At 42.6% G+C, this 20,760-nt stretch overlaps 1 protein-coding gene and 1 long non-coding RNA gene across 4 annotated transcripts in view; one reads left to right on the top strand and one right to left on the bottom strand.

Moving 5' to 3' along the window:
• Positions 1-1,577: 1,577 nt before the first annotated feature.
• LOC107513160 lies at positions 1,578-18,571 on the bottom strand. 2 transcript variants are annotated; one of them, XR_001597480.2, is made up of 3 exons: positions 18,351-18,561; positions 14,979-15,064; positions 1,578-2,892 (listed from the first exon to the last, which is right to left on the bottom strand). It is a non-coding gene; the product is annotated as an uncharacterized LOC107513160 (long non-coding RNA). The 2 variants fall into 2 exon arrangements; XR_004951095.1 differs by lacking the exon at positions 1,578-2,892 and adding an exon at positions 9,776-10,164 and having other exon boundaries at positions 18,351-18,571.
• Positions 18,572-18,611: 40 nt separating this feature from the next.
• FBXW8 (F-box and WD repeat domain containing 8) overlaps positions 18,612-20,760 on the top strand; it is a 100,867-nt gene continuing 98,718 nt past the window's right edge. For both annotated transcript variants that reach the window (XM_016149488.2, XM_016149492.2), the window contains exon 1: positions 18,612-19,002. In XM_016149488.2, coding sequence (XP_016004974.1) covers positions 18,682-19,002 — 321 coding nt within the window. In that variant the 5' untranslated portion in view covers positions 18,612-18,681. The remainder of the gene's footprint in view (positions 19,003-20,760) is intronic.

The raw sequence follows: 20,760 nt of genomic DNA on the forward strand, positions 1-20,760 counted from the left end.
TGTTACCGACAGTGTTGCGCAGGCCTGTTGAGTCCTTTGGTCATTTGGAAAAGATTCTTCAAGAGAGTGAACTTAGTTTGGGTCTGGATTTACCATGAGTAGCGATTTCCTCTTGACCTTCAGCATGGTCAGGGCTCAGATGCCAGCTCTGCTTTGTGACCTTTGTGGCCCTTCTGTCATCCGGCCCCATTCTCTTACCCTTAATCGTGGTCAGTACTTACTGAGTGCCTTCTATGTAGGTTACTGGGCTAAGGTCCCTGCCTACCTGCCTAAAAGTAAACCTCCCAGCTGTTAGGGGGGGTGGTATTTTTACTAGCCTATTGTACAGATGAGGAAACTGAGGCACAGGGAGGCTAGGCCTCTCGCCTAAACTCACAGAGTTAGTGAAGAATCAATCTGGATCTAAAATAAGGCAGTCAGCCACAGGCTCTGAGCTCTTAACCCCAGTTTTATACTGCCCCCTGTAATCTGGGAATAATAATACCTCCTTCCCAGGATCGGGGCAGAGATTAAATGAGAGAAATGTGTGCCAAGCACCTGGCATGCAGTGGGCCCTGGATAAACCTTGGTTCTCTGTGCTTCTGGCTAGAATCACTTTCCCATCCTCTTGAGACTCACCTCCTTAATCCCCCCTAGTCTTTGCAGAGGGGACCTGATCCATTGCCCGGTGTAGCGTTCCAAGAATGAAGATACAGTGTCTATTTGAAAAGCCCTTTGGATTTAAATTGAACAATTCCCTCCGCCCCCCCCCCTTTTTAATCTGCACGCTTTTAACGGCTCACTTCATGGACATTAATTTTAATGGGACGATTATTACCCTGTTTGGAAGCCTGCCCCTCCAAGTGCTGGGCTCACAAGGTGGCGCTGGGTCGGGTCCCAGCCACTTGGATGTTTACTGTACCAAAGAGAGTGCAGCCTTGGCCATGGGGATGTGTCATTCATCAGAGGAAGAAGAGAAAGGGGTGATGGAAAAGTGGGGGAAAGGAAAAGACCCACCCACCAGCACCACCAGCACCACCGCCATAGCACGTCTGAGTCCCTAATGTGCGCACACTGGAGCTGTTTTGGCCTCTCCCACCATTCGCTCCTGGGGGGACGTGGCCTGGAGATGAGGGTTTTTGGAGCCTCTGCTTCCTCAGCTGTAGAGTGGGAATAATAATGGTACCGACCTCAGAGTTCAAGGAGATTATACCGGTAAAGCCCTCGGCACGGTGTCCAGCATGTCCTTAGCATTTAATAAATGTTGGCTACTGTTAATACTTTAAAAGTCGATCATGTAGTTGCTACACAGTGTGCCTTGAAGTATGTTGGAGGGCGTGTTCTCCTATTGTGAATTGGCGATTCTGTCACTGTTAAGTATCGTCCAGAAGAAGCAAATTCTTTAGGAGAGTAACAACATAATGCCCTCCTAACACTTTAGGAAAAAATGAGTTTTTTTTTTATTTTAATACTTAATTTAATAAACCCATATAGTGCTTACTCTGTGCTAGGCACTGTTTTAAGTGCCTCAGACATATTAACTCATTTAACCCTCATAATAACTCTATGTCATAGTACATGCACTATTACTAGTCCTATCTTATGGATGTCCAAACTGAGGCAGAGCTTTAAATACTTTAATCCAAGGTCATACAGCTGTCTGGCCCCAGAGTTTGTGCTCGTTAGTATTATGTCACCATTGGGGACTTGGGAAGAGGGAGGCTGAACTGTGGCTCCCTCCCCCAAATTCCTTTGTGGAAGTCTTAATTAAGTTAAGATGAGGTCATTAGCGTGAGGCCCTAATCCAATAAGACTGGTGTCCTTATTTTAAAAAGGGAAGAAAAGGGCATTAAGCAGGTGGCCATCTGCAAGCCAAGAGGGAGGCCTTAGGAGAAACCAACCCGGCCAACTCCTGGATCTCGGATTTCTGGCCTCCAGAATTGTGAAAAAATAACTTTCTGTTATTTAAGCCACTCAGTCTGTGGCAGTTGGTTACAGCGACCTTAGCGAATGACTACAGAGGCAATAAGAGGGGAAGAATGTCCTAAAATGGATGTTAGAAGCAGCAATTCACCAGACTGTGGCCGCTTTGACAGCCAGCATGTGCTTTCTGGGTTCTCGAGAAGTGCTGAGTTCTAGGACTGTTCACCCGTTGGAGACCTCTAAGGGAGGAGTTGTTTTAGGGCCTTATTTTGAGAAATAATTCATGAAATCCAGTTAATACCTTTATTCAGAGAAAACTTTCCCTACCAGCTGCAAGGATGCACAACCTCTCTCTCAGAGAGTGAGGACATAAGACAGATTCTTCTAGCCCACAGAGGCTTCCTGTGGTGCCCTAGTGCTCACGATTGGGCAGAGCACACAGCAGGTATTCAGTACATATTTGTCGAAAGGAAGACTCAATGAATGAATGAGCGAATGAATGAATGGTGAGTATCCTGATCTGTCTTTCTGTCTTTCAGACATACACAGTGATGCACATAGAACTGTTACAATCAATAACACGAAAGAATTTTCTTGTCCCAAATCATTTCCTTACCTCCTACAGAAATCAGTACTCAAGTGTTTTGAGCAGGAAGGTGGCGGGGTGAGGCGGGGTGGTGGATTTCTTTTCTTTAATTAAAATAATAATTACCTATCCTGGTGTTTGAGGCTGAGTGAGCCTTACCTTACGGTGTTTTAATTCGTATGGCTTGGGGAAGTGGCAAATGAGTGAACAGCTGTTGCCTCCTCCAAACAGCTGTGTTCCCCGAAGCCATGTATTGATGCCAGGGCCAGACTGGACGGCAGGAGTCAGCCTGGTGAACAACGGAGCTCTCGAATCGAAGTTGTAGCAGAGTGGTTTGACACACCAAGCCAGACAGACCTGGGTCCGGGCATATGTTTCACCTCTCTGAGCCTCCACTTTCCCATCTGTAAAATGGGAGTAATAGCCGTATTACTTCACTGCGTTGTGGTAAGGATGGAAAGAGAGACTGTTATCAAGTGCTTTAGCAAAGTGCTCGGCACTCAATAAATGTTAGTTATGGTCCTTGTTGACGTATCGGGATTATTAAGCATCCACTTAAGAAGCAGAACAGGGACCCTGACCCAAAGCCGCTGGGAAAACAAGAGGATTCGGGTTTCAGTGAGTTCAATATTCAATTACATCACAGTTATTCCCAGGATAGTCCCTTTCATTCAATAGACTCAGAGCGGGACAGCTCTCATCTCTCACATTTATCCTATTTCACCCTCTGATACCTGAAAAGATGGGGTAACTCCTTCTCCAGGGATCTCCTAATTATTCATTTGATACCTCTCCCTTAAGGATCTTTTTGTTGTAAGTAAAGAAGGAACAGCAGACGAACGTCCACAGCAGGGGAGGAAAAAAATTAACCACCCCATAATGATAGTCTCATCAATACTTTAAGTGTAAAGAGTAAACCTCACTTAAATAAAACCTAATGCTTTGATTACTGGAGATGCAACAGACAGGGTTGATTAAACCTGCACTCCCGCTGTGAAAATTCAGACATATTGTCCTTTGCTCAAGCAATATTCACTTTGTTGAAGGCAACTGAGCTTAGTTTAAACAAGTGAATCACTAGACTTGAAATTATACTGATGAGAGGGTAAATGAGGATAAATGCTGAAGAACAATTTGGCAGACCTGGAAAAACAGAAAATGCATATGGCCTATGACCCGGTGATTCCATTTCTAGCCGTTGACTCCAGATCAGTCAATAGGGACTCAACTAGGGACAGTGTGGCTCCCCAGGAGACCTTTGGTCGTCAAAATCGAAGGATGCGATTAGCCTCCAACGGGTAGAAGCTAGAGATGCTGCTTAACATCCTGTAATGCACGGACAACAAAGAATTCTTCGCCCCAAAGTGTCAACGGCACCGAGTGTGAGAAACTGTGCCCTGGATAAACCAGTTAGTATGCATTTGGCACAAGTAACAGACAATCCCACTGGGAGAGAAGACTTAAATCATAAGGATTTTTATTATTTACTTGACAAGAAGTCCAGAGCAGGGACTAGGAAGCTACAGTGTGTGAACCAGTCTGGTACACTGCCTGTTTTTGTAATAATCTTGTTGGTACACAGTCCCCATCACTCATTAACGTATTATCTCTGGCTGCTTTTGTGCTACAACAGCAGAGTTGAATAGTTGCGACAGAAACGGCGTGGGCCGCAAAGCCTAAAATAGTACTGTCTGCCCCTTTTTTAGAGAAATGCAATGGGTGGATCATGTGGTAGTCACATGTGTAGTTTTCTAGGAATCTGCCAAACTGTCTTCCAGGGTGGCTGTACCATTTTACACTCTCACCAGCAATGGACGCGTGATCCCCGTTTTCCAGCATCCTCTCCAGCATTTGGTATTGCCACTATTTTTTTTTTTTAAATTTTAGCCATTTGACAGGTATGTAGATATCATTGTAGTTTAATTTGTTTTTGCCTAAAGGCTAATGATGTTGAACATCTTTTCATGTGCTTATTTGCTGTCCGTATATCTTCTTTGGTGAATCTACCTATTTAGGTAAATAAAGTTTTATTGGAACACACGCCCATACATTTATGCATCATCTGGATGTGTTTTTACACTGTAGCTGGAGAACTGAACACTTGTGACAGAAACTACATGGTTGAAAGGCTAAATTATTTATTGTCTTGCCCTTTATGGAAACTTTTTGCCAACCCCTGCTGTAGATGAATTCTGATTTATTCTTTGAGAATGCGCCCAAAGCTATCCACACAAAATCAAGGTTTTCTTGGTAAGGGGGAAGGAACAAATGACAGTATCTGCTGCTTTACAGAAAGTATCCCAGGGATGCTCAGAGATGTTCACTGCAGTATTGTTTGCCAAAATTAGGAGGCAAAAAAAAAAAAAATGCCCCTCAAGAGGAGAGTGCATAAATAAAACGTGGTATATTCGTACTATGGAAAACTGCAAGGAATTACAAGGCATAAACTACTTCTATAAATAGATTTCAAAAACAATCAAGTTAAAAAAAGGCATTTGTGCAGTTTGATACTGTGTGTGTAAATCTGAAACACATATGAAACAATGTTCTAAATTATTCATGGGCACACTCACTTGTGTGTGTCTTCAAAATAGATGGAAGGATACACATAAAATTCTTGATAGTGGCATTGCCTTTTCCTCTGGGAGTTGGAGGTAGAAATAGCAATGGGGCAGTTAACAAAAGGGACTCTGGGGAGATACACATGCACTTACTAGGAGTTTAAACACATTTTCCACGTATTTCAGTTTCAGGAATTTGATGACAAGGTTTTTCATAAGGAAGGTTGGCTTTATGTGTGATCTCTGCATTCTCCCATCTTTGAGGTAAAGTACACAAATAAGGAAATCTCAGACTTCACTGGTTTCCCTGGCTATTACAGTGTCCTGTACCTTTTTATGGCTCATTTATACCTGCCCAGCATTCGCCCTCTGCTTTTTGAGAATTTCTTTCCCTCCTTTGATCCTGTGATGCTGATAGAGGCTCCAGTCTTAGGAGCCTCTGCATTCCTTGGTCACAGAGGTGGGCAGCTGACCCATGGTGGGCCATTACAACCCCCTGGCTTACAGAGTTAGTTGGAGATGGATGTGTGGCTAACTTCCTGCCTCCTGTTCCTGTTTCCTGCAAAAGCAAGGACTTAAGGTTCTTCCTAAGAGCTCAGCCTCAGGTCTATCTCTTCGGCTCTCTCAATAAGCCTGCAAGCAACGTATTCCGGTGTGATCACATTTTTTCTTCTTAGAAGGGAGTCTGTCCCTACTGCTGAACACTGACTGATATGCAATGGATTAGCAAATGAAAGTCCAGAGTGTATGTTCCCAGAGCGCCTCTCCAGGGATAAAACAGTAAGGGGTTCTACAAAGTGGGGAGATGCATAGAAAAGAAGAGTTCATGAAACACAATGGAGTAACTCTGGCAGGCGCTGTGACGCACTTCTCGGAACTCTTCTGCAGTGATTCTCAATTTTTGCTGTACCTGGGGAACTTTTTAAAATCTTGAGACTCAGGACCCACCCCAGACTAATTAAATCAGAATGTCTGGGGTGGGAGCCAGACAGCAGTAGCTTTTACAGATCCCAAGGTGATTCCAATGAGCAGCCAAGTTTGGAACGCAGTTCCCTTCAGGAAGGAAGGATATGTTCCTCCAGGTGCTGTAAGTGTTGCGGGAAGACTGCCCTCAGCTGTTAGTCCCCTGTGGGGATGGTCTCAGTTAAAGAAACTGAGTATATTTCCTTCCAGGGGCAGTTCACATCCACTGACTCATCAACGTGTGGGTATAGAAGCCAGATCGCTTTGCCACCATTTGAGACAACTCTTAAGATGCAACACCTCCTGTCACAGGGACCACATCGTAGCTCAGCTTTTGCCTGGGCCCGGTCCTGCTTCCTTCTCCTTCCTTCCATAGGTGGCGATCCGATTGGTGTCCCTAATACATCTCCTGAATGCCAGTCTCCGTCTCAGGCTGGCTTCCCAGGTTACCCTATGATAACCATGACAATAACCATCGTAGGTCTTCCATCTTTGTTAACATGAAAGTCCTGACACCTAAGTCAAAACACAACTATGCTATCGACACATGACTGAATAAACAAAATATGGTCTAGGCAGGCAATGGAATATTATGTAGCCTTAAAAAAGAAGGAAATTCTGACACATTCTACAACATGGATAAATCTTGAAAACACGATGGTAAGTGAAATAAGCCAGACATGAAAGGATAAATGCTGTATGATTCCGCTTATACGAGGGACCTAGAGCTGTCAAATTCATCCAGACAGACACTAGAATGGTGGTTGTCAGGGGCTGTGGGGAGAAGCGATGAGAAGTGAGTGTTTAATTGAGACAGAGTTTCAGTTTCGGATGATGAAAAAGTCATAGAGATGGACAGTGGTGATGGTTGCACAACAATGTGAATGTGCTTAATGCCCCTGAATTGTACACTTAAAAGTGGTTAAGATGGTACATTTTATGTCTTTTATATATATATATATATATATATATATGCACAATTTAAAAATTGCCAGCAAACTCCCCATGTGATCACGATTCCAAATCTGAAAACCTATCCTTATCGTTAATCTTTTTTCCTTAGCCCCACAACTTTTAGATCCATACAATCTCAGATTTGAAAAGTCCTCAGAAAATCATCTCAAAGTGTGGGTCCCCGGACCAGCAGGATCAGGCGTGTATGAGAATTTGTTGGAAGTGTAAATTCTCCGGCTTCACCCAGACCCACTCAGTCAGACTCTGGGGTGGGGCCCGGCACTCTGTGCTTCTGGTGCTCATTGGTCTAGCTTATCTTTAATATCTTGCCAGTGAGAAAAGCAGGGGTCACAGAAATCAAGTGACACGGAGGAGGGGAGGCAAGGGAGGGAGGAAGAGAGGGAGAAACACCGGCAAGAGCGGGCTGAAAAGCCTCGTCTGAGAGCCTGAGTTTACGTCTATTCTTGACCTCCCAGAGCACAAATACATTTCCTTTTTAGCTAAAGTCATTTGAAGTTGGATTTCTAGTTCTTTCAACCTAACAACCTTCCAGTATGATGTTGAAAAGGAGTAGTAAGAGGAGACCTCTTTACCTCGTTCCTGATTTTAGCGGAAAAGCTTCTAGTTTCTCACCATTAAGTACGATATTAGCTGTACATTTTTTTGTGTGTATTTTTTAGCAAGTTGAGGAAGTTCCCCTCCAGTCTTAGTTTCCTAAGAGTTTTCATGAATGGGTGCTGGATTTTGTCAAATGTTTTTTGCTACATCTATTGATAAAATCGCGTAATTTTTTTAGCCTGTTGATGGGATGAATTACATTAATTGATTTTTGAGTGTTGAACTAGCCTTGCATACCTGGGTTAAATCCCACTTGGTCAAGGTGTATAATTTTTATATACATTGTTGGATTTGACCTGTTAATATTTTGTTTAGACTTTTTGCATTTATGGGTTTTTTCCCCCCCTCTGGTAATGTCTTTATCTGGTTTGGGTATTAGGGTAATGCTGGCTTCATAGAATGAGTTAGGAAGTACTCCATCTGCTTCTAGCCTCTGAAAGAGATTATAGAGAATTGGTATAATTTGTTCCTTGACTGGTAAAATTCACCAGTAAACCCATCTGGGCTGATGCTTTTCGGTTTCGGATGGTTATTCGTGATAGACTCAATTTCTTTAATAGATATAAGCCTATCCAGATTGTTTATCTCTTCTTGTGTGATTTTTGGCAGATTTTATCTTTAAAGGAATTGGTCTGTTGCATCTAATAGGTTATTAAATTTGTGGGCAGAGTCGTTTGCAGTAATCCTTTATTATCCTTTTAATGTCCATGGGATCTATAGTAGTGTCCTCTTCTATTTCTGATATTAGTAATTTATATCCTCTCTTTTTCTTAGCCTCGTGTGAGGCTTATCAACTTTATTGATCTTTTTCAAAGATTCAGCTTTTGATTTGCTGTTTTCAATTTTACTGATTTCTACTCCAATGAACTATTTTTCTTCTGTTTGTGTTGGATTTAACTTGTTCTTCTTAGTCTAGTTTCTTAAGGTGGGAATTCAGATGATTGATTTTAGAACTTTCTTCTTTTCTAATATGTGCATTTAACGCTATAAATTTCCCTCTAGACACTGCTTTCCCTGCATCCCACAAATTTAGACAAGTTGTGTTTTCATTTTTATTTACTTAAAATTATTTTTAAATTTCTTTTGCAATTTCTTCCTTCACGTCTTATATAGAAGTGTATCATGTAATCTCCATGAATTTGGGGATTTTTCCGATTATCTTTGTTATTGATTTGTACTTTAATTCTACTGTGATCGGAGAACACTGTATTATTTCTATTAAATGTTTAATCTGTGTTTTTTTGGGCCAGAGTGTGGTCTGTCTTAGTAAATATTCCATGTGAGCCTGAGAAGAATATGTATTATGCTGTTGTTGGACGAAGTAGTCTATGGGAGTTCATTATATCCAGCTGATTGATGGTGGTGTTGAGTTTCACTATGTCCTTACTGATTTTCTGCCTGCCAGATCTGTCCATTTCTGATAGAAGGGTGTTGAAGTCTCCAACTATGATAGTAGATTCATCTATTTCTCCTTGCTATTCCATCAGTTTTTGCCTTACATGATTTGATGCTCTGTTGTTAGGCACATCCAAGTTAAGGACTGTTATGTCTCCTTGGTGAATTGACCTCTTTATCATTATGTAATGCCCTCTGTATCCCTGATAATTTTCTTGCTCAGAAGTTTGCTCTGTCTGAAATTAATATAGCTATCCCTGTTTTCCTTTGATTAATGTTAGCATGGTATATTTTTCTCCATCCATTTACTTTTCATCTATAAGTGTCTTTATATTTAAAGTGAGTTTCCTGTAGACAACATATGTTCGGGGTTTTGTTTTTCTAATCTACTCTGACAATCTGTTTTTTTTTTTTAATTTGGTGCATTTAGACCATTGATGTTCAAAGTGATTCTTGATATAGTTGGATTAATGTCTACTATTTTTGTTACTATTTTCTATTTGTGGTCCTTGTCCTTTCTTCCTATTTCTGTCTTCTACTCCTTTTCTGCCTTTTGTGGTTTTAACTGATCATTTTATATGTCTCCATTTTACCTCCTTTCTTAGTATATCAGTTATACTTTTTTTTTTTACTTTTTTTTAATGGTTGCTTTAGAGTTTGCAATATACATTTACAACTAACCCCAGTCTGCATTTAAATATACAACTTCGCAGGTAGTGTGAGTACTTCATAAAAACAAAATAATTCGAAGTCCTCCCTCCCATTCTGTGTGTCATTGTTGTGATTCATTTCACTTATAAATAAGCATTCTTATGCATATGTATACTTGTATAAATATATATCTGAGCATACATAATTGAATACATTGTTATTATTACTTTTGGACAATTGGTAACAATTGGCACTGGTTCCTGCAGTGGTTTGCACTTGTGGGTTTCTGCTCCGGCAAGCTGAGACTCTGTATTCACCTGTCTGTTCCTCCAATTTGAGAGCAATGGTTTGCCTGGTGTGTCCTCATCTCTCTTACAGATTCAAGAAGGATTGTTGAGTTTTCAATCTGTTCAGCTTCTTACTTGTTAGGATGGAGGGGGAGACTTTACGGTTCTTTACATGCAGCACCAGAAGTCAATCTGAACCCAGTCTAGAGAAGGAGGAAGGTAGGGAAGGCTTCTTGGAGGAGGTGACCTTTAAAAGAAAACCTGGCAGGAGTTAGGCAAGTGCAGGTGAGAGGGGATGAGAGTCCCAAGGAAGAGAGAGCATGATAGGGTAGAAAGCTATAAGAAGTTGAGATGATTACAGCTAGTGGTGAGGAGATGAAGTTGTTGAGAGATCAGGCTACGGAGGTGGCTTAGAGTCAGACTGCAGAAGGTCTTAACATGGCATTGATCTTGGAGACATGTGAAAATGGACATTAAGATTCACGACACTGACACGTCTCCAGAGAACTCCGGCAAATTACAGACATCCCTGACTTCATCCTCACGACAGCTCCCGTGATGTCCATCTGCAAAGTGCTTGAGATAATTTTGAGGGGCACTTTCCTGCTATTGAGTGTCCATGTAAATCACAACTTATTGGCTCAGATGTTTGATTTCCTATTTTTCTTTCCATTTCTGTGCCACCTGTAATTAGAGTTCCAAAGTGCTCAGAGTGATTTTTCTATTGAAACAGAAAGAAGAGACTTGTCGTCAGCAGATTGTAAAGTGGAAGAGACCAAGCTGCTCTCTCTATCTCCTGCATGGGCACTTGTGTTGAGATTTATGAGACCTACAAGTGACATCCCTCGCTTCTTTCTTAAAGGAGCGAATTTATCTTTCTCTTTGCTACTCTGTGTGTGTGTGTGTGTGTGTGTGTGTGTGGTTGTGCATATCTTTATCACTTGCAGCCTCGTCAAAAGCAGAAATTTTTATTGAGCATTTATTATGTGTGGACACAAATATTAGAAATACCTTCTGCCCTCTCTCAGCTCCATCATTCATGAAATAGTTTGTTCATTCATTCATTCGTTTATTCATTCAACCAACAATTACTGAGTACATGCTAGGAACCAGACTCTGTGCTAGGGGCTGAGAACACAAGATGAACAAGGTGGATGTAGTTCCCACCCTCGGGGAGCCTCTGTTCTAATGGGGGACACATGCAAATAAATAATAAAGAACACAAATCACGCATTAAGGCAAGAGTCCATTTCGGTGATGTACAAAATTCTGTGTGGACACATTGCTTAGATACGGTGCTTAGGGATGGCTTATCTGAGAAGGTCACGTTTCAGGTAGGAGCTGAAGAGTGAAGGCGAGGTGGATACATTGAGGAGTGATGCAGGAAGAGGGAAGAGGCAAGTGTGTGCAAAAGTCCTTGAGGTGGAAAGGACTTAGCTTCTTCAGACCACAGGTAGGTTTGACTAGGAAGGTGTACACCCTGAATTCCCTTGCACTGCCGGTGGGGATGTCAGGCGGTACAGCCGCTTTGAAGGACTAGTATAGCGGTTCCTCGAATGATTAAACGCGATTGAGAACGATTTACTCCAGCAATCCTATTCCTAAGTACACACCCGAGAGAAATGAAAACATCCGGTGACACAAAAACCTATACGTGAATGTTCATAGCACTGTTATTCACAAGCACCGAAGGGCAGAAACAACCCAGATGTCCCACCAGTGGACGAATGGGTTAACAGAATGAGGTCTATCCATACAGCAGACTATTATTCAGTCAGAAAAAGGAGCGAAGCGCTGGTACATTATACGACATGGACGAACCTTGAAAACACTTTGCTAAGGGAAAGAAGCCAGTCCCAACCAACCACATACTGTATGATTCCGTTTAGTATACAAAGTGTCCAGAACATAGAAATTTATACAGACAGAAAGTAGAATAGTGGTTTGCCTAGGGGAGAGTTAGGGGTGATGGCTAAAGGGAGTTGGGATCCTTTCTGGGGTGGTAACAATGTTCCGAAATGGGGCGATGGCTGCATGTCTCTGTGAGCATTCTAAAAGCCACTGAGTTGTACGCCTTAAATGAAGAAATTGTATCGAAAGTGAATTATGTCTGGATAAAGCTGTATTTAACAAAGATTTTGTTTGTTATTTCAAGAACAGTGGTGGCACCTTGAGGTTTTAAAATAGGGAGTGATCTGATTCACTTTTTTGATTCACGAGAGTGGAGGGAAGGAGCCCCGGGAGGAGTTACTGTAGTGGTCCAGATGCAGTGATGGTGCCTTGGACTTTGGGCTGCTCGATTTAGCAAATACAAATACAGGATATCTAGTTAAATTTGAATTTCTGATAAGCAAATAATTTTTTTTTTTAGTATAAGTATGTCCCACATATTGCAAAGGACATACTTATCCTAAAAAAAGTTATTCTTTGTTTGTCTGAAGTTTAAATTTTGCATGGGTATACTTATACTAAAAAAAAAAAAATAATTGTCTATCTGAAATTCCAAGTTAACTGGGCATCTGTACTTTTATCTGGTAACCCTACTTGGACCAGGATGGTGGCAGGAGAGATGGAGAGAAACAAACAGATTCAAGATATATTGTGAAAATAGGATCGTCAGGACTTGGTGATGAGAGATGAAAGAGGGGGAGAACCGGGTTCCTGGCTGTAGCGTCAGGGTAGGGGTGTCATTTGCTAAGATAGGAAAAACGTGGTTGGAGTTGCAAAGAAAGAAGTTGGGAGGGATGATTTGGAATAATAAAAACATAATAACGTTGGGGTTCTTGTTTCATCAGTCAGGGGCAAGGTCATGCTAACAACAAGAATACCTTTACTTCATGTGAGTCCCACCTGGAAAGGCTCCAGATTAAAAAACTCATGCTTGTTTTGCTGGGCTCCTGCTCTAAGTGGGCAGGTGAGGAAATTGGTTCTTGCAGTCTCAGAGTCTGAGCTGCAGTGAGAGCATCCATCCTGCGGGCCAAAGCCATCGCTTCTTGCTTCTGTGCCAGCGGTGGCTGAACAAAGCTTTTTCCGAGGAGCATCAGACTGGAGTTGAATTTTCAAGACAAATAAAAGGCACCCCAGAACAAAACCTGTCCCTTCTCAAGGGTAAGACTTTCAGAGGGAAGGACCTTGGAGCCAAGGTGGGGCTGTTAAAAGTGGCAGCGGGGGGGTTAGGGAGTGGGGCTTCAATAAAAAGATAGGGATCACAGAGAAAGAGAGGTGGGGAATGGTGTCCAAACGGGACAACCTTCTTTTGAATGACTAAGTCTGTAACTGGCAGCTGACAGTGAATCTCATTTATTTTGAATGCAACATTAAACAAAGTAATAATGGAAATAGTGAAGGGAACATGCTCGAGAACAAGCAAAGTGCTCCTTGCTACAGTTTTTCTTTTGTGAAAGGCCAAAGTTTTTTTTCTCCACAGAAATATTTTGTATTTGCTAATATAAAGACATAAAACAGCGACAAAGGACAATAATGCTCGTAGTGATGAATATCTCAGGGTCCTGTTGACAGCAAATGGCTATTTGTGTCATTCTGATGTTTTTAAGTTTCTAAACAATATACTCTGAAATCATAATCATTTCCTTCTATTAGTTCTTATATTAGTCTCCTGGTATTAGATATTGTCAATGAGGTCTGATTCTCCAGTCCTCACTAACAAGAGCTAAGGAGCTATTGTAATGTCGAGGGGAGTTTTGTCCTAATCATGGATTGCTCACGGATGAACAATCGGTTTGGTTTGAAGGCTACTGAATGCAACTTATGCCTTTAATAAAAATTTTCGTTTTTCAAAAAGTGGAATTTGTTGCTAATAATTAAAAATCACATACACACAAAAAACAACTGTTGGCAAGGATGCGGAGAAAAGGAAACACTCATACATTGTTAGTGGGATTGCAAATTGGTACAGCTGTTACGGAAAACAGTATGGAGGTTTCTCAAAAAATTAAAACTGGATATACTTTTTGACCCAGCGATTGCACTTCTGGGTATTTATCCAAAGAAAACCAAAACAATAATTCATAAAGATCTATGCATCCCAATATTCATGGCAACACAATTTATAATAGCCAAGATATGGAGGCAACCTAAATGCCCATCAACAGACGATTGGATATAGAAATTATGGTTCATGTATACAATGGAATATTACTCAGCCATTAAAAAAAAATGAAATCGTATCATTTGCAACAACACGGATGGACCTAGAGGTTATTATGCTGAGTGAAATAAGTTAGACAGAGGAATCTAAGGAACAAAAAGAATAAAAGAATCAAAAACAGACTCCCAAACGGAGAGGACAATTTGGTGACGGACAGAGGGAAGGGTGGTTGGGGGGCTGGGAGAATGGGGTGAAGGACAAATTAGTAGTTGATAGTTGGTCATGGGGATGGGGAACACGGCAGAGGGAATGTATTTAGCATTAGTATGATTGCTGGGTGGAGGGCCAGGGGAGGGAGGGAACAGTTGGGGGGATCATTTTATGAACTGTATAGATGTCTGACCAATGTGCTGTATACTTGAAACTAATTTAAATAAATACATTTGAAAAAAAATCAAGACACCGATTTTCAGAAACTCTGGACTAAGATCCAACAGTTGGGCGGAGCAGAGTATTGGTTTTCCACTTTGGGTGGGCCTCCAGTTTCCACAATCCACACCTGGTCTACTTGCCTCAGTGTTGTTCCCTGGAGTCACCTGTAGGCCATTTGAGTCTGTGGTCACAGAAGGTCCTCTGTGGCAGGCTGAATGATGGCCCCCAAAGATATTAATCTGTGGAACCCTATGACTGTTACCTTAGATCATTAAAAAAAGGCTTTTGCAGATGTGACTAAATTAAGGCTCTTGAGATGGGGAGGGTATTGCGCACTTTCCAGGTGGACCCAATGCAATCACAGACGTCCTTATAAGAGAGTGGCAAAGGGGGATTGGAACAGAGACGGAAGATAATGAGGCAAATGAAGAGAGAGGCTACATTGCAGGCTGTGAAGATGGAGGAAGGAGCTACAAACCAAGGAGTGCCAGGAGTTGAAAAAGGCCAGGAAAGAGATTTACCTCTAGAGCCTCTGGAGGAAGTGTGGCCCGGACCACTCCTTGATCTCAGCTCTGTGAAATGGATTTTGGACTTCGGGCTTCTAGATCTGTAAGAGAATAATTGTGTGTTGTTTTAAGCCACTTAATTTGTTACAGCAGCAATGGGAAACTGACAAACTCTCTTACCTTGGACATGAAAACAAACGAATGAATAGTCTCTGCTCTTGTCCCTGACACCCTCACTACTTTTTTGAGACCTACCTGACCCTGCACTAAAAACCTTCTTGCTCCTTGGTAGTTCAGCGTGTGACTGGCTGGTCTAAGGAGGACAATGAGACGAGAGGTACTTGGGGGACAAATAAAGGCACTTCAGCCATCTTTCTGGGGCTAGGCAGATCTGAGCCTGGGGTTTGGAGGGGGATGGACAGAGAATTCCCAGAGTTCCCCCTTCTGTGATATCCCTGTAGGTCTTTCAGTTCAGCCTAGTACCTCTTCCCTCTTTTTCTGTTTTGGGGAACTCTGTCCCTACTTCATGTTGTGCCAGAAATCCAGCCGGTTGTAACCCCCATTCCCCCATCAAAGGCTGGGAATGTGACCTAGTGGTTCTCAAACTGAACCGTGCATCGGAATCACCTGGAGGGATTGTTAAAACATAGGTCGCTGGGGTTGCACCCCCCAGAGTTTCGGGCTCAGTTTAGGCTGAGGATTTTCGTTCCTAGCAACTTCACAGGTGTTGCTGGTCCAGGGGCCACACTCCGAGAACTTCGGGGAACGTGACTCTCAACAGATGGAAAGCAGGTGGTTCATGCCTTCTTATAATGAAATCTCTGGATCTGATCTGATTCTGGGCATTCTAAGGTTCTGGTTAGTCCTCTTTTAATGTTGTGAGCCATCTTCCAAATTCAATTCCTTTTTGTTTGAAACCAAAGAACTTCAATGGATTGAACTAGAAAGGAACACACGTTATGGAAAATGTTGGGGCTCTTGAAACACCAGACCGTAGGTTAGACTCCATCTGTCAAGACCATGTTAATACGGATCATAGACAGCATTTACTGAATGCCTACTATGTGCCTTATGGATGCTAGGAGATTTACAGGCATTCGATCATACTTGTAGTCACTCTGAAGGGAAGATATTTTTGTCTTTCATTTGAGGAAATGCAGGCCCAGGAATTTTCTATTGAAGAGATATAAAATCAACATAAATATTTTGAGTGAATGGTAGGCAATACTGACAAAGGGACAGTATTTTCCTTTTTAGCATATTTCTCGTTTTCATTTTCCCTGGGTGACTTATGGCCTCATTAGTCTGCCTGCACTGTCCCTGTAAAAGTCTTTTAAACAAGCAAGAGAAAACATTGATTTTTGACATAATTAGGTGTTTACAGTTTTTCCAGGTTGCTTTTTGTTATAAATATTAGTCCATAAATTCTTGAGATATCAGAAGAGCCATATTTGGATTTTGACTCATAAGTAGATAATCAAAACAAGTTTGACCCCCGGAATTCATATTGGAAGCACTGAGAATGAGCAGGATGTTAAAGTTTGGGGAAAAGTAGCACGTTGTCTTTTAATTACAAAAAATACGTATTTGTATTAATATGACACTTCTTATGCCCAACATCACATCCTCTTGACTCATCTTTTACTTCAGTCATTGCAGCAGCCACTGGCTTTGTGCACAGGTGACCTGATAGTCCCTCCTGCTGGCTGCACAGAGTTACTCTTGCTTTTTGCCCCAGGGCATCTCTGCTTCCCTGGGATATCCCTGGGAATCCATTTACTTACACTCAACCTGGAAGTGGATTATGAAAAACTCACGGTTTAACCTTTCTCCAATGGAGGATGAGCCAGAAGATAAACGCTCTTTTCTTCCAACTCTTATCTCTTGGGAGGACAATTCTGAGGTGTGTTCTTCAGGGCTCCTTAGAAGGTCCCAGGGGGACGGAATGTCAGTTTCCCACAGCAAGACCAACTTGGTTACTCTTTGGTTTAGCTGTTTCTCCTTCCTGTTTTACTCTCCTCAGTCCTCCATGCCTATTCTCTGGAATCATTTCTGCAAATAACTAGCTACCTGCAAGCCCAGGTCTCGGGCTCTGTTTTCTGGGGGAACCCAGGCAAGAACAACATTCACTGTAGAAAGTTAGACTATACAGATAAAGAACACTAAATCACCCAGGTCTCTAGAGACCTGTTCTGTGTATATTCTTTTCAAATGCATGTACTTTTTTTTTTTAAAGACACTACTGAGATCATCCTATATATATGGTTATGTCTCCTCACTTTTTCACTGCTATATTATGAAAATCTTTTCATGTGGTTAAATTTTCTTTTCCAGTGTAATACTTAATAGCTGCAGCTTTTCATTTATTCATTCATTATTTATAGAACAGCTATTATGTCCCAAGCACCATTTTGAGTGCTGAAGACATAGCAATGAACAAATAGATAAGGTCTCTGCTCTCATGGAGCTGACATTCTAGTTAGGATCTTTCTTACGTTCTAATAGGGCACAACTTTTTTAACCAATGTCCTGTTTAGACTGCTTCTGATTTTCAGTACTATGAACAGTACTTCTGTGAACATCCTTAAAGGTATTCTTTGAACTTTTAGGATAAATTCTTGAAGTGGAATTATTGGAAGAAAGGGGATGTGAGTAAAGAGGATGCTGGGATTGGCTTTGTCTGACTCTAGAGCCCAGGTTAATAACCATGCTGGTACTATCAGTGAGTTGAGAAAAAAAAAGAATCATGGTAACAAGCACCAGGGTCTGCATATTACCAGCTACATGAATTTGGGCTTAGTTTCTTCATCTGTAAAGTGTGCACAATAGTTCTCATCTTAAGGGGTTGTTATTTATTCAGTAAATATTTATCACGCACCTCCTAATAGCTGGCCTCCAAGCGAAGAAATGACAGTCCATTAGAGAAGGGAGATACTAAGAAACAATTACGCAAATACAAAATTACAAATTGTGTTCTGTGCTATAAGAAGTATGGACCGCTGTAAGAATGAATAACACGGAGACCTGACATTTTGCGAGGACGGAGGAGGCAGAGGTTGGGAGATTAAATGAGGTGTGAGCTGTGGTATGAAAGATATGTAGGAATTAACTGGGTCAGGGTGGAGAGAAAAATTCCCTAAGGAAGGAACGGCAAGTACAGAGCATTTTGAAGATGGAGTGTAATTGTATGTCATTTGCTTTCCAATCTTATAGCCCTTGCACTTGTAGTTACTTCTGGAAATCTCTCTTCCGAGATCTGATCATCTCATGGTTGGTTTCTCTCATCTCGCTAGTCGTTCACATTGATACCTCAGATGGCCGTTCTCTGACCATCTTTCTAAAGTTATACCTCCCACCCCCACCACTTGCCTTGTTTTATTGTCTTACCTAGTTTTATTTTCAGGCGTATAATTGTTGCTCAGTGCATGTTTGTTGAATGAAGAAACAGTGCTTGGCGCCAAATCTGCGCTAGGCCAAAGCCACAGGCAGGAAAGAAAATAAGCTGGGCCCGGGGTCAGGGAACCGACCTCGGCCTGGTGCTCCACAAGCCACCTGCGCCTTGGACACTGTGAAAGGCGCGCCAGGGGCGGGACCGCCTACCCGGAACCCGAGTGCAGCTGCCGCTTCGGTTTCCGCCAGAGACGGACACTTCCGGTGGAGGGACTGTTCCGTGGATCCGGCAGGGCCGAGGAGGACGCTCCGGCCAGGAGAAGTGGCTATGGACAACCACAGCCTGGATGAGTTCCGCCGGCGCTGGCAGGAGGAGCTGGCACAGGCCCAGGCGCTGAGAAAGCGACGGCGGCCCGAGGCAGCCGAGCGGCGGCCACGCCGGCCCGAGGTGGCGCCTGGGCGCGGGGAGCAGGCCTCGGGGTACCTGGCGCTGGCCCAGAGCCTTCTGGAGGGCGCGGGGCGGCCTCCGGCGGCGGCACGAACCACCCGGGCCGAGAGGCAGGAGTCTGCGAGCCGTTCCCGGTCCCCTCCGGCCCGCGAGGGCGCTGGGGGCGGGGAGCAGCTGGTGGACCAACTCATCCGTGACCTGGTGAGTGACCGTCGCCTCCTGCTGAGGCTCAGGCCAGCCCCAACCCCTCCCTGGTACAAAGTCCCCAGTGAGTTGCAAGGTAACTCTGTGCCACCAATATGGAGAGAAGGAGTAGAGGTACACACACCCCTGGTTGTGCATGCACAGCGTATCTTCAGAAGTAGTGGTTCCCAAGTTGAAGCGATTTTGTCCTCCCGTTTGGCAATATTTGCAGACGTTTTTGGATGCCATGACCAGGGGTTAGCGGCGCGTTGTTGCGGACAGAGGCCAGGGATGCTCATGAACATTCTACAACGCACTGGACAGCCCCCACACAAAATTATCTGGCCCAGAATGCCAGTACTGGTAAGACTGAGAAATCTTGCTCCGGAAGGATTCCTAAACTTTTAACAGGGTTGCCTTTGGGGAGGAGGACCCAGGACGCGGATGGGAAGGAATTTAAAATTTTCTCTATATACTATTTGCAGTATTCAAGTTTTTCTAACTGTGTATGTATCACTTCAAAAATAATGAAAGAGAGAAAAAAAAGAATCCTTTGGACACTTTTTAGTATAGAAGTTCTTACTTTGTGGGGCACGGATCCCTTTGAAAATCTAGAGGAAAATAGAGACCCTCAGGCCCAAAACAAAGAGACAAAAACCCTTCACAAAGGTGGGACAGTGGAAATCACTTGAAACGTATCTATGGTTAAGAAGACAAGACAGCCGGTTTTAATGGTTCAATTTAAGTTAGGCTTCTACAGCTTCCCATTTGGGAGTAATTCTGTTACTGGCAAGTTATTTTGATGAATGATGGCTTAATAGTTTATGTAATATGTAGTTATATCAAATAACGTTAGGAGTTTTCATTAAGTGTCTAGTCCTGTGCTTTGCCTTATCTCTAAGGTTGTAAATAACTTTTTTTTTCTGTGTATGTGCAAGTTATAAACACTTTCTAATGTGACAATTCTTATACATATGAAAACTTATGCTGGCATCACACCTGTTCCTGTATAAAGTAGGTCAACACTGAACAGGTCTGACTCATGTAAAAATAAAATCTTTCAGTGCTTTGGGGCCTTGGGAAGGTAGCATCTGCTAGATGCTCAGGTCAGTCCAGATCTCTGTAGAAGTTATTCCCAAGGAAGTAGATTTATAGGTTGAAACTAGACTAGCCCATGGGAGTAGAGATAAACAGGAAAGATGAGGACAAAGGTAAATTTGGAGCTTCACAACTGAAATCCTCCCCCACTGAAAGGGATTGTGCCTTCAGGCTTCACAACAATCCTGGGAGGTGGGCATTGCTATTCTTTTACAAATGAAGAGTACTCAAAGGTTTTCTGTAATTTGGCTAGGCCTACCCAGTTGATAAACTCTAGGTATTGAATTTGGATCCTGGTCTTTTGGGCTCTACATTTCACTAGGTAGGAATTTCCCAAACTTGAGTTAGCAGCAGAATCACCTAAGGACTAATTAAAATATAGGTCTGGCCCCTCCCCAGACCTGGTGCTCCAGTCTCCAGAGGTGGGACCCAGAAGTCTGGTGGTTGGGTGGACTGTCTTATAATTAAGAGAGCCTGAGGGCAAACCCCAGTGCTTTTGAAGTCTGCCTAGGTCATGTTACTGTCACATTGGCCAAAGCAAGCCTTGTGGCCAATCCCTGAGTCAGTGTGGAGTTACCCAAATGCCTGGGTATATAGGGAGGCATAAACTGTAGGGGTCGTTAATACAACAATCTACCACAAATTCTTCCCATTTTTAACTTTTGGTAGCTTATAAAA

This window comes from Rousettus aegyptiacus, unplaced genomic scaffold (genome assembly GCF_014176215.1).
Source record: "Rousettus aegyptiacus isolate mRouAeg1 unplaced genomic scaffold, mRouAeg1.p scaffold_m13_p_5, whole genome shotgun sequence".
NCBI lineage: Eukaryota > Metazoa > Chordata > Mammalia > Chiroptera > Pteropodidae > Rousettus > Rousettus aegyptiacus.